At 35.5% G+C, this 14,697-nt stretch overlaps 1 protein-coding gene across 1 annotated transcript in view; it reads left to right on the top strand.

The window, feature by feature from the left end:
* LOC150082227 (zinc finger CCCH domain-containing protein 15) overlaps positions 1 to 14,697 on the top strand; it is a 133,915-nt gene that overhangs the window by 64,104 nt on the left and 55,114 nt on the right. The window contains exon 5 of the mRNA XM_090380065.1: positions 3,466 to 3,557. Coding sequence (XP_090236191.1) covers positions 3,466 to 3,557 — 92 coding nt within the window. The remainder of the gene's footprint in view (positions 1 to 3,465; positions 3,558 to 14,697) is intronic.

The raw sequence follows: 14,697 nt of genomic DNA, 5'->3' as shown, positions 1-14,697 counted from the left end.
CCACAGCAGGATGGGCAGTTTGACCTTTCTACCGGATTCGACACTACATAGATCTGACAACCATCACCAACGAAGATGTATTGTGGCTCTGCTGCCAACACTCCATTTAGCGATCTGAACTGGGTAACTCGGTTCCCTTTAAAACCCCATCCCCAGGCAGGGGAGGGAGGAGATGGGTCTCTGTCTCCTCCATACTTTGCCTGGTAGGGTTTGTCTCCTGTGACCTCTTGGGGGATGCTACTCTATAATCCCTATCTTTCTGCCTGTTTTCCCCCACACTAACTAAACTGACCAAGTACATCCCCTAGCAATGTTGCAAAATTCTAATCGACATCTAAATTCTACCGCTTTCTTGTAAATCCCTTTTGGCCAAATTCTAGTGTTCACCCCCCCCCCCTCCTTTTTTTTGTTATTTTTTTTTATTATAGGCTTTGCCACTGAAATCCTTGGAAATTAGAATACAATGTGGAGATGGGGGGAAACTGCTGGTGCCATCAAACAACTAACACACTTTACTTATTTCCAGGATTCCAAACTCTTATGGCCAGAGGCGGACTGGCCATTTCGACTGCAGAGTGTTCTCCTTATTGACCAGTAGCATCTGTAAAGAGTTTAAGATACTAGGATTCTGCTGATTTTTCTTTGTACTTGAAGTCCTTTTATTGTTACATGTTTTTTCCATGTAGCTTGCTATTGAAATAGTGTTTCTGATTAATTCTTCCTCATTTGCTCACTATAGCCATGATCTTTCTCTGTCTGTGCTCATATACTCTGTTACAAATAGACAAGCAAGGAAATTAATTGCTACCTGTAATGAGGTTTTGGCTGACTGGGGAACAATCAAGTTGGTTGATCATTAGAATGGATTTCAGTATATCAAGAGAATAGGCGTAGGATGTGCAATACTGTTCTAATTATAGCAGTGTTCTCCCCAGGACCTATCGAATGGGTGCACCTCCCAGCTAAAATTTAAGCGATTCTCGCGGTACCTTATGGCACTGCTCACTGATATCTATCAATATTAATTCGAACATACTATGCGATCAAGGTCAATGCGACAGGAGGATATAATGTTAAGTTATGCAATTAATTTTCTCTCTGGATCGCTTAAGCCACATTTATAAATAACAGAAATTTTTATAATATTGCGAAGTATTACACTTCCCCACCTGGCTACTTCATACACCCGGCTGGCAAAATTTTCTGGGGAGAACACTGTGTATAGGTAGAAGCTTACCCTGTGTGTGCAATAATGCCCAAATTGTTTCAGAGAGAGAGTCTTCTCCATGCAATGTAAAGGAGAACCATCAGTTGTAGCTATTTGCATTGCACTTATTGTCATGCATTGCAACGATGCTCATGTATAGACGATTGTCCTACTAACTAAAAACATGTAGAGGTAATTCACCTCTGTTAGTCTCAGATAAGGAATTTCTATTGCAGCTCATTGTGCTCCGCTGATCACTTAACAGGACAATCATATGTCATTACTAGGGCAGTTTCACTCGTGAAATTGTACTGCACAGTACAGTCGGTCCTCGTATAACACGTGTTTGCATTACACGAATTCGATCATAAACGATTTATAAATAGGGGAACGTTATCTTATATAACACGAACCGAATTCGCTTATACACGATTCGCCTTTGTGTTTACAAGAAATGGCAGTCGAACGCGGAATCACCCCAACTGAACGCAACACGATAGGAATGAAGAAGATTCTGAAAATGTATTTATGTGTTTTATATCAGTAAAGGGGAAACACATTTCACCATAATAACGTAAAAACCAACACAATTCCAGTTATCGATATAATAGCAAATGCAATTAGATGGAGTTTACTACCAGTTTATAACAGATTTCACTAGCAGAAACGCAACTGTAAATTGTTTTTATTGTTTTATGGTAGTGTGCTTTAGTAAAATGTGAGGTGTTAATAGTGTATCTCGGCCTTTACGGTGTTGTTTATTCAGTTGCTACACGCGCGCAGCTTTGTTTATGTGTATCAAGCGTGCCTCCTCGTTTTGTAATTGTGCTTTATTCCCTAAAAATGAGTAAAATACTTAAAAGGTGTGAAAAGGAAGCGTTCTCTAAGACACTGCAGATTCAGAGAGAAAAAAAAAAGCAATATCCATAAATAGAGGCGGACTGGATCAAAAATTCTTAACCGGGAAAATTTATAGTGGCCTCATACTACGGTTTATGGCCAAAATCACACCGGCCCCCGGCCCACCGTGGTTTCCCTCGTAAGGCTTCTGTCCGCCTCTGTCGATAGAGAAAAAATATGAAATTGTGAAACGCTTTGAGCGAAATGAAAGGCCATGTGATATTGCACGTGCTATAGACCTAAATCAGGCAACGCCGAGAATTACAAAGAATGCAGAGAAAATAAAAACAACTCAGTGTAATTAAAATCCATTAGATTAAGACACAAGAATTGGAAGAGATGGAACGGCTGTCATCTGTTTGGATAGAAAATCAAACAAAAACAAGTTTGCTTACGATAGAAGCAAGAGCATTAGCAATATTTTATTACGACTTATGTATTATAATTTATACAGTACTTACGTATTATAAAATACGTAAGTATTTTATTACGACTAAAATACGTAAGTATTTTATTACGAATAAAATAAGTATTTTATTCGTAAAAAATACTTTTTTAGTATTAAAAATACTAAAAATACTTTATTATAATATAATATTTTTATTACGTATTTTAATCGTTATAAAATACGTAAGTATTTTATAACGATTAAAATTACCCGATTATTTATTGTGTTTGGTAATGTTTTGGTTCCAAATGTGTGTTCAATCTTGGGTGGTCGGCACCTAACCCTACTTTTCCCATAGGGCCTGTTGTTTATATTGCACGATTTTGCATTGCACGAGGATTTCTAGGAACGCAACTATCGTGCTATACGAGGACAGACTGTACTTTCTTTTTATATGCATCATGATTTTATTAAATGTAGTTCCTTGTGCTGCATAACTTCAGGTGGATTATCCATTGCTTTTCTCAGAACATAAACATTTCAGATGGCTCAGTGAGATCGTGCAGTTCCTTGTGTACTTCATGAGACTTGGATTAAACATTTCTTCTTGGAGGGTTCTTGTGCAAATGGACTTTTTGATGTTGCCTACTTTTGAATGGATGTATCATTCTCCGTACAATATTATAAATTGTATCTGTAATACTGTATATATGATATTGTAAACATATGGTGAGGTTGTCAGAATTTGGCATGGACTGCCTGGTAAAATAAATAAAAATGTACTCAAATACAGCTATAAAGTCTTCGTAACATTTCTACCTGTATAGCCGATGGGGGTGTACTCCTTCTTCATTTGCAAGAATGCTAGGAAAATCTGCTTATTATATTTTACACTAATATGTACTAAATTATTGCATGATGATTCACACTGCTTATTGAAAAACATTTATTACTCATTCCCTTTTCATAGACAATATGGAAAACTGGGATGAAGATAAGTTAAAAGAAGTTGTGGAAAAAAAACATGGAGAGGCAGAAAAAAAATTGCCAAAAACAGATATTGTAAGTATTTACTCTATCTTAGATGTATTATCTTATAATAAATCCTTCTAAATATTTATAAAAATTTCTCCTGTTTGTTTGAGAGCCTTTGCTTATAAATTATAGTAGAGTAGTTCTTTCAATATAGAAAATGTCTAAAGAGATCATATTCTGTTTTATAAATCTTTAAAGTCAATGATCAAACAGATGATTATAGTCTAGATGGCAAAGGTACCTACTAGGCTGCAAATAAAAATAAAACTGCTGGTGGATGGTTGGCTATAGCTATGTCTAGAAACCTGCACCAGAAGAATTAAAGATAACACTGATAATTATTTCTGCAGAACAGCATCCACTCAGAAGTAGTCACTAATAAAACACTATCTCCTAATGTTTCAGTAAATATTCTCATCTACATCAATGGGAGAATATAGACGTGGATACAAAAAAAATAAGTAGAAAAGTTGTAACTAATAGTTGGATCTATAAAATACAGGTGACCCCCGCTTAATGCTGATAATTTGTTCCGGAAAAACAGAACGCTAAACGAGTGCTGCATTCCCATAAGGTAACATATGTATTTGTGAGTTGCGGTCGGTGCCATAGGATATTTCCTAATCAATAATAAACGGTAGTGAAAAGATGCACAAATGTCCGTCAAAATATTTAATATTCAAATATTTGTACATATAAAATATTCTGCATTACATACGTATATAATTATGTGGTAACTACTTACGTATCAAAATTAAACCTAAAATTCCAATTAAAATCATGAATTTAATTGATCTAAATTGATTTAATTTAATTGATAAATTTAATCATGAAAAATGTGTCGATTTTGGGTTGTACTTTGGCCCTCTTTCTGGTAAACTAAAAGGGGTTTTAATTTTAAATCCCCTGCAGCGTTACCACCCAACAATAAAGTCAACCGATCCTTCACCGCTTTGAAACCTGTCATGTTTTTTATTTCTTTCAATATGAAACTTCTTTTAGGCATTCGTTTCCACAAAAGTCCTGCTTCATCAATGTTAAAAACTTGTTGAGAAGTGCAGTTTAACACATAATAGCCCTCTTCAATAATTTTAACAAGTTCTTTTTTGAAAGTTTCGGCTCCTGCACTTGCGGCTTCTCCCTGGATTTTAAATCTATTCAACCAGCCCTTACTAGTTTTAAATGGTTCCACATTTTTTTTTTTTTTTTTTTTTTTTTTTTTAGGTGTTTTCTTCAGATCATCACATTGGCTAATCTCTCTCCCTCTCCCTTTTTTTAATAATATTTAACTTAACTGAATTCTGCATTAGATATTATCTTCAATAAAATTAGTTAGTCTTTCCATTTCAATCCTAATAGCCGACCTAGCCCTAGTTGCTTGCAGTGGAACAGCTATCTTTCCCGCTGCTAAAATTAATTCTTTATTTTTTTATATAATTTCTTACAGTTAAACTTGCAAGTCCAAATTATGGCACACATCCACTTGTTGTTGACCGGAATCGATTCGCTTCAAAACATCTAATTTGATTTTCAGATTGTCTTTTTCTTACGTTTATAGTCTTTGTACTGCGCTCAGACGTTGCTTTTTCATTCTTATCAGCCATTATTAACTCTTCGAAAATGTAACTGCGTTGGTTGCATTAATTATGATACAATGTTCAAGTAAACTGTCCGTTTTGCACGATGTCTAAAACGGTACTGAGTGATGACTAGACTTCTGATAAATGCATATACCGCAAATATTACAAGCAATATACTTGATCGTTTTTTAAAATGTTGATCTCGGAACTATGAAACAAGTCACTGTACTGCAATTAAATTAACGTGCGAGAAATTTTCACTGAGCGTGGGAAAATTTCTCAAGTTGGCGTGGGAAATGTTTTAATGCTGTTTTGCTATTCATTTTCAAGCTATCGACTCCATCAAATGAAACGATTTCGTTAAATATGCCAAAAATGCAATCTGTAAAAGAGCGTTATAGTGATCTGTGACAGCGTTATAGTCAGATATGGGTTATAATATATGAACAGCGTTATAGCGAATCAGCGTAAAGCAAACCGCATTATAACGGGGGCCTGCTGTATATAGAGGTGAAGGATTAATAAACGTGGAAATAAAAATGTACATTTTTTTTTGATGTACTACTTGATTAATTTTGAAGGAAACAAAATATACCTGTGCTAGCTGAAATTGCCTTTTCTTGATTTCTGTTTAGTGCATTTTAATCTAGCAGTCTGCTGGTGCTACCAATATTACAATTGCAGTGATGCTGTCTGAGAGACACCAATTTATTTATTTATTTTTTTTTTTTTGCATCTTATTTTCAAAGAAACAAACCTATTCCTTTTGCTGGGGGAGGACAAAAAACAATTCGTATTATTTTACTAGTGCAATAAGTCACACTGATGGTGACTTACTGCACTGGTAAAAAACTTTGTGCTCTGCATTTTTGGTTTCTGTGGGAGAGTGGGAGGAAGTACTGAAAATTTGTTTTAGCTTCCTGTTCCCTATGATAACTTTCACTTATATGCCACCTGACTATTCTAAAAATTTTCTCTCCTATCTCAGTTGGTAATGTAATCTATGGGGAGGAGAAACTCTAAAGATGTGGATGGTCTAGTTTAGAATTCTGTGGAAAATACTGTAGATGGTTGTTGGCCAGTATCTTCTTGATCTGGTTGGTCTCATGATTTGGGTCCTAAAGGCTACAGTTTATAAGACACTCAGGAATAGTTCTTTCACACCTTGTACAGTTTTTGGATGATTAGAATGGATTTTTATGGCATTTCCCTTGTGCTGTTCCCTGTGAACTTTGGTATTTGTGGATTTAATTTAATCTATTTAACTAAGCAAGGACTTTAATTTTCTGATGAAGGTAATTAGATTGTCCATGAAATTTAGTTACAGCTTGAGAAACAATGAAATATTTTTCAGAGCTTTGGATTTTAAATCAGATAAATACTTTTGCCAAGATGGATGGCAATGGATTTCCCATGCTGCCCCCTCAAATTGACAGAAAGTTCATATGGCAGTCTGATCAATAGGATGTCCTCTTTAGAAAGTGCTGGGAGAGGACAATGAACATTGATACTACATTTAAAGTTCACCAGGATCTCCCATGTTGTTTAAGGGCAAATTTGGAGTGAGGCAGGGATGCAGCATACTGCTATGACATTTAATAAAAGAATGTAAGTTCCTGACAAATTTTAGCATGGGAGATATAAAAATTGAGTGTTATGTGCTGTTGATATTGTTCTTTTAAATAGTAACTTGCAAGATCTTCAGGAAGCAGTGAATAAATTAGATAATGGTTGCAGACAATTTGGCAGGCACCTCCATAGCCAGGTGGGAAGGAGCAACAGCGCGTAGTACACACTTCTTGATTAGACCGGGGTTCGAGCCCGTCACCACCAAATACGGAGGATGCAGAAAGGTCAGGGAATTACCACCGCATATTCCCAGAGCAATATGGCCTTAGTTGCTAATGCTCCTAAAAACCAAAACAACAAACAAACAAAGCAGACAATTTGGCATGAAAATTACAAAGTTATGAAAGTTGGGCGAGAACATTTTTGGAAGATTGAATGTTGCACTTGGAAATAAACAAGTAAATCAGAAAATGTAAGAAGCCAGCTAAACAAATTCCCTGAAGGGTATTGTTTTATTAACCTCCAGGTTTTAAAAAAATTTCAGTAATGGTTAAGAGTGCAGTTGTTATTACCCTTCAAATGTTTGGAAGGTTGTAAAACTTGGGACTCAGCAATTTCTTAGGTGTCCAGTATATTATATCAAATAATGCTTTCACGAATAATTTGGTCCCAGGGGTAGATCATGAAGTGCCAACGCTTTGTTTTCAAACAAGGTAAATTTTAGTTGGGAACACAATTTTTAAGAGAACTATACAGTAGAACGTTGATTATCCGGAACGTCAGTTATCCGGAATAATTTGAAAGGCTGATCTTTCTTCTTCTTTTTTTTAACAGTAGTACAGTAAGCGCCGGTTATAGTGATCACGTTAGCAAATTGAATTTTGATTCTAATAAGCGAAAGATCGAGTTTACTACCTGCTTGTAACAGATTGTGCAAACAAAAAGCCCAATAAACCGAAAACTGCAAATTGTTTTTATTGTTTTATGGTTTTGACCTCTAGAATTCTATGTAACATTCAGAAATGTGCTTTAGAAAAATATCACAGACACTACTGGGTTTCCGAGAAAACCCAGTAGTGTCTGTGATATTTTTCTAAAGCACATTTCTGAATGTTACATAGAATTCTAGAGGTCAAAACCATAAAACAATAAAAACAATTTGCAGTTTTCGGTTTAGCATTAGCATTAGCATTAGTAGAGGCATTTGATGCAAGAAAGCAAGCTTATGCAGCATCAGCCAAAAAAAAAAAAAAAAAAACCCACTTCCACTTCACCCCTCTGTTCGTTCAAAATACCTGTCCAGCTGAGCCTTAAACTTATTTAGGCTATCAACCTCCACCACAAGGGATGGCAGTCTGTTCCACCAACCAACCACCCGCTGGCTAAAGGCAAATTTCCGCACGTCTATCCTACATCTGTCTTTCCTCAATTTGAATTTATGCCCTCTCAGGTGATTTTTCTGAGCTAGAGGAAGAATCCCATCAGCATTGAGCATGCTTAAACCATTCAAGGCTTTATACACCTCTATCAGATCACCTCGCTGGTGCCTAGTCTCCAGACACTGTAATTTGCAAAACTTAAGCCTTTCTTCGTAAGAGCACCCCTTTGTTCCATTCACTAATCTTGTTGCCCTTCTCTGTACTCGTTCCAGCAGCTCTACATCCTTCTTGAAATGAGGCCTCCAGACCTGTATACAGTACTCTAGGTGTGGCCTGACCATTGCCTTATACAATGGAATAATCACCTCCTTATCCCTGCTGGAAAAATTCCTGTATATCATTGACAATACTCCATGAGCTACTCTTGCAGCCCGTCTGCACTGCTCAGAGAACTTCATATCTGCCTGCACAATCACCCCCAAGTCCCTTTCATTCTCTACCACTTTCAGTGTAGTACCACAGAGTTGATACGTTGCTCTGGGGTTGCTGTTTCCCATGTGTAGTACTTTACATTTGTCAATGTTAAACTTCATTTGCCACCTCTCAGCCCATCTGCTCAACCTTTCCAGATCCTGTTGCAGAAGCATAGTGTCAGTAGTGTCCTTGACAACCCTGCCAACCTTTGTATCATCTGCAAACTTGGACATTAAGCTTGATATACCATCATCAATATCATTTATAAATACAGAAAACAATAATGGACCCAACACTGAGCCCTGAGGGACTCCACTAATAACATTAGTCCACGATGAGCAGTGTCCATTGATTACCACTCTCTGTCTTCTCCCCCTCAACCACCCCTTTATCCATAGCAGCAATTTGCCTCCAATGTCACACTGCTCCAATTTGTGTAGCAGTCTTCCATGTGCAACAGTATCAAAAGCCTTTCTAAGATCCAAGTATATAATATCAAAGTTATTCCCTGCATCCAGTTCTTTTGTGACTGCATCATAGTATCCAATCAAGTTGGTCAGGCAAGACTTCCCCTTAACAAAACCATGCTGTGTCTGAGCTATAACTGAAGTCTTGTCTAAATGATCCTGCAGTGCTTCTTTAACCAGTGCCTCCATTAATTTTCCTGGAACAGAAGTTAAGCTCACAGGTCTATAATTACTTGTGTCAGCCTTTGATCCTCCTTTGTGAATTGGGGTCACATTTGCACATTTCCAGTCTATGGGTACCTCCCCTGAGTCCAAGGAAGCTCTCATAATTATGGCTAAGGGTTTGCTTACTTCCTTTGCTGCCTCCTTTAATATAACTGGATAGATCCCATCCACCCCAGGTGCCTTTCTTGTGTTTATCTTCAACAGTTTCTCCTCCATGGTTTCCGAGAAAACCCAGTAGTGTCTGTGATATTTTTCTAAAGCACATTTCTGAATGTTACATAGAATTCTAGAGGTCAAAACCATAAAACAATAAAAACAATTTGCAGTTTTCGGTTTATTGGGCTTTTTGTTTGCACAATCTGTTACAAGCGGGTAGTAAACTCGATCTTTTGCTTATTAGAATCAAAATTCAATTTGCTAACGTGATCACTATAACCGGTGCTTACTGTACTACTGTTAAAAAGAAGAAGAAGAAAGATCAGCCTTTCAAATTATTCCGGATAACTGACGTTCCGGATAATCAACGTTCTACTGTATAGTTCTCTTAAAAATTGTGTTCCCAACTAAAATTTACCTTGTTTGAAAACAAAGCGTTGGCACTTCATGATCTACCCCTGGGACCAAATTATTCGTGAAAGCATTATTTGATATAATATACTGGACACCTAAGAAATTGCTGAGTCCCAAGTTTTACAACCTTCCAAACATTTGAAGGGTAATAACAACTGCACTCTTAACCATTACTGAAATTTTTTTAAAACCTGGAGGTTAATAAAACAATACCCTTCAGGGAATTTGTTTAGCTGGCTTCTTACATTTTCTTACATTTACAAATTGTTTTTATTGTTTTATGGTTTTGACCTCTAGAATTCTATGTAACATTCAGAAATGTGCTTTAGAAAAATATCACAGACACTACTGGGTTTTCTCGGAAACCCAGTAGTGTCTGTGATATTTTTCTAAAACACAATAATTTGGTCCCAGGGGTAGATCATGAAGTGCCAACGCTTTGTTTTCAAACAAGGTAAATTTTAGTTGGGAACACAATTTTTAAGAGAACTATACAGTAGAACGTTGATTATCCGGAACGTCAGTTATCCGGAATAATTTGAAAGGCTGATCTTTCTTCTTCTTTTTTTTAACAGTAGTACAGTAAGCGCCGGTTATAGTGATCACGTTAGCAAATTGAATTTTGATTCTAATAAGCGAAAGATCGAGTTTACTACCTGCTTGTAACAGATTGTGCAAACAAAAAGCCCAATAAACCGAAAACTGCAAATTGTTTTTATTGTTTTATGGTTTTGACCTCTAGAATTCTATGTAACATTCAGAAATGTGCTTTAGAAAAATATCACAGACACTACTGGGTTTTCTCGGAAACCATGAGTGAATTTCAGATTAGTTTAGCTCCAGATTAGAGTAATATTGGCTCGAACATTATTCAGTAAGAATAATATTGGCCCAAAACTGCGATTTATTATTTTTCTCAATTTTTTACAGTAAAATGCAAACGAAAACAAAACGCGTTGTTTAAGCATTGCAACAAAAAACAGAAATTATTAATAGAATTAGAAAAGGTGAAAATTTAGGAAATCTCTCCAAAGAGTTTAATGTGGGGGCTTCCACAATTTATGACATCAAGAAAACTTCCAGTGCTGTAACAGAATTTGTGTCGATTATGGATAGTGAAGGAGGATCTAGCAAGAAAAACATGATGTCCAAACCTGAAAATGCCACTTTAGAGAGTGCACTTCATTTTTTTTTTTTTTTTTTTTGTTTTCTTCAGAAGAGAAGTTTAGGTGAACCAGTGTCTGGCCCAACGTTGTGTGAAAAAGCATTGGATTTTAATCAAAAATTAAGAGGTAATGAAGGTTTTAAAGCAACCACAGGTTGGCTGAAAAATTTTAAACTGAGACATGATATACATGAACTAGACATTCAAGGAGAGAAACTTTCTGTAGATGAATCGGTAATGGTGTCCTTTAAAAGTAAGTTTGCTTCAGTTAAACAAATTACGAGAAAGAAAACATTAATAATGTTAATGAGACGGGCTTATTATGGAAAGCATTACTGAGAAAAACCCTAGCCACTAAAAGAGAAATTCCTGCACCAAATTTTAAGAGGAGAAAAGAACGAGTTACAATTGCTATGTGTGCAAATGTCATTGGAACACACAGATTGTCCATGCTCGTTATCGTTATGTTGAAAAAACAGAGAGCATTTAAAAATCTTTCTAATTTTCCTGTTTTGTATAAAAATCATAAAAATTCCTGGATGGATGTTTGTTTTCCAAGATTAGTTTATCATTTTTTTTTTATTTAATTTAATCGTAAGGTAAGATTAAATACATTTAATCTTACCTTACGATTTATTAAATTTATTTAATCTTACCGGAAAAATCATCCGGAAAATTTTCCAGTTCAATTGTCCAGAAAATTTGGCTATCCGAAAGAGGTCTGACATCACTTATTCCAGATAACTGATGCTCTGCTGTATTTTCTATAATAAATGACAGATAAAATAGAACCAAGCATATCTGCCTGGTGCAAAAATTGGTGTTCCAGTTTCCAGTTCTTAACGTGTTTGTTTGCCAGCCGGTTATGACCTTAATGAATCAAATTCAGACATTACTAGGTTGAGTCAGTCTGAATGGGGAGAGGGTAGAGACATTTTTGGCCTTTATTTTCACTGTGATTGAATTAGTCAGCTGCTGACAAAGGCGACTTGAAAATATCAAAAATATGATGGAAAATATCAAATTGTAAGAAAATGATTCTTAAAGTCGTGTGGTTTTTCATCCATGTGGATTAAAATGCCTTCAAACATATGCAGCAGCACATAGTTAATGTGTTCTGGGGACTAGAGAGCTGAGGACTTCACAAAATATAGGGTCATGCTGGAGAACTGCCACAAGATAGAACAAAATGTTATTTTATCTGTAATTCCTACCAGACATGACAGGATTATGTGGTGAGATCTCTGTCAAAAAAAAGTTGACTCAAGGGATGCTTCATGATATATTGATATATGGGAGGGTATTTTTCTCATCATTGTTTGCTTTCCCAGTTAGTAGTAAAAATTCATTTGACTAGAGGAGGTACAAACATCTTTACTGATCTCATTAAGGATTCAGGAAATTTGCTAATTTAGTGGGGATCAGGGAAGTAATTGGAAAGATACAGATTAGTGGCAATAACCAAGATTCTTGCACTACTCACATTTATATAAACTCTTATCTTATCAAAAGCCACCTGAAGGCAACTAGACTTTTCCCTCAGTTAGATCGGGTTCAGATGGACGTTGAGTTTGTATGGTAGGAGATGACTTACATTAAAGGGAAGGTGATAGTGGAGAAGATATTACAGGTTAGATCATTCTGAAGAATATAACAAAAATCTTTTTAGTTAACTTGAAGGGGGGGGGGTCATTATGGGTGACTTTGGCCTACCTTGTATAGACCAAAAATTGTGGACCAGCAGTTTGCCCTAGTGGAAAAAAAAAAAAAAATTTTTTTTATCAGCTAGATGATTGTTATTTATTTCAACATCCCGGAAAATACAAGGGGCTCATAACATCCTCACCAAGGATTGAAACTACATCAAAAATTTTACAGTGGAGTATACTGATCATCGCGACTACAATGTCATAAATTGGATATTGGCCAAAGAAATTTCTGTGGCCACAGGAAAAGTGAGGGCTTTAATTTCAAGAGAGTTAATTGGGCTCATTTAACGAGAGAGAGATAGCTTTATTAATCAAGATGAGAGGGGAAAAAAGTACAAAAAAGACAAATTGCAAGACACCAATTTATATTGAGTATTTTAAGCATATACATAATGAGGAGCTACTGAGAGGCAAAATTAAAGTAAAAGAAATTATTAGCAAAGAGATCTAAGAATGGAGGAGACAGGAAGTTTTACATGAATATTAAAAAGAAGAGTGAATCAGATAGCTACCTGTAATTGATAAAGTAGTAGAATCATAATGAAAAAGACTGTTTGATTGTAAAAAAAGAAAAATACTTGTACTATTTTGTCAGTTGTTCATGATTCTGTTCCTCTACTTCTGTATGTTTTAAGTATTAGTAACTTTGTCTTCAGAGAATATTTAACCCTTTCAGGAATGAGTTTCCTGAATATGTGTGGGCTGTGACTAGTGAATTCATCACTAGGAGCTAGCTCGGTGGAGTGTTTCTTCATGACAATTTGAAAATTTCTATATAAAAATACCTTTAATATTTATTTGTTCTTATGCTTGCATGATTGCTTAATATTAGAATTATTTTAAATAACAGCCAAATCAGAATATTTTTTAAAAAAAAATCATGGAAAAATTCTTAAAGAATTGTACTTACAATTCTTAAGCCAAAATTGGACATCATGGCTAACAGAGGTATAATCTCCTCCTCCACTTTTAAAAGCTGTTTTCATGCTATGATCTGTTATAAATTGCCTACAATTAAGTGGGAACACAGACAGGAGATGGTGGCACTTACAGGAAAATCTCAAGAATATTCATATATAAACAGACTCATTTGAAATATACGCAAAACAGCCTTTGAAATGTATATATGTATGTAGTTCGGAAATGGTTAAAAATTTATGAAATGATTCTCAGCTTTTGTCTGCTAACTGTTCCAAGTTGATGTTGTAACTTATAGAGTTTTGTGTGAAGATTTGTAGCTGGTATGAAGAATTAACATCAAATTTCTGTTTATTCTCATTTGTTAAGGATCATAGAAAGACCCATTCTTTTGGATCTCACAAAACAAATCTAAAAATATTGAATCGGTTAATGTCAGGACTACATCAAGCCTGGAATAAAGTGAAGAGAATAAAAATAACTGGCACATTTTGATACTAAACATTTTTTTTATTGAAAAAAATGAAGAATAATCTGACTTACATATATTTATTTAACACATTTGGGAGTTTTATCTTGAAAATACTGAATGCAGTAAAATCCCCCTTTCCAGTCTTGTATACACTCTTGAGCATGTTGAGTGAAATTCATCATAGTTTTGTGGGGTATTTCTTCATTTATCTGAATAATTCATGGCTTTGTTGCTTCCATATAGCTCTTGAGGTAGTCCTGTAGAAGAAAGTCAAATGCTATGAGATAAGGGAAATAAGGCAGCCGTAGCTCATTTCCAAAGTGAGAAATGAGTTGGCCTGGAAAGATTTCGCATAAGATTGGTACTGTCACTCTTGTTTTCAAGATGTTATTCTATCATGTTGATACCATATCTCTTTTGTCAATTTCTTCAAACTATGGTTTAACTTGTTAAAAATAAGTTAAACAACAATAGTGTCTTACATTGGCTGTTTTCAATTTTGGAAAAGAAAAAAACCAGTAATCTTAAATTGAAACAACACACCATATCATCATCTCTGGCGAATGAAGTGGCAATTCATGAACTTAATGAGAATTATTGGTAGCTCATTAATGATAATTCTGTTTGTTTTTACATCAC

The sequence above is a fragment of the Mastigoproctus giganteus genome, chromosome 8 (assembly GCF_048544385.1).
Source record: "Mastigoproctus giganteus isolate SK-2022 chromosome 8, ASM4854438v1, whole genome shotgun sequence".
In the NCBI taxonomy this organism is placed as follows: domain Eukaryota; kingdom Metazoa; phylum Arthropoda; class Arachnida; order Uropygi; family Thelyphonidae; genus Mastigoproctus; species Mastigoproctus giganteus.
Note: the sequence above shows the minus strand (reverse complement) of the source record. Positions and strands in the feature narration are given on the sequence as shown.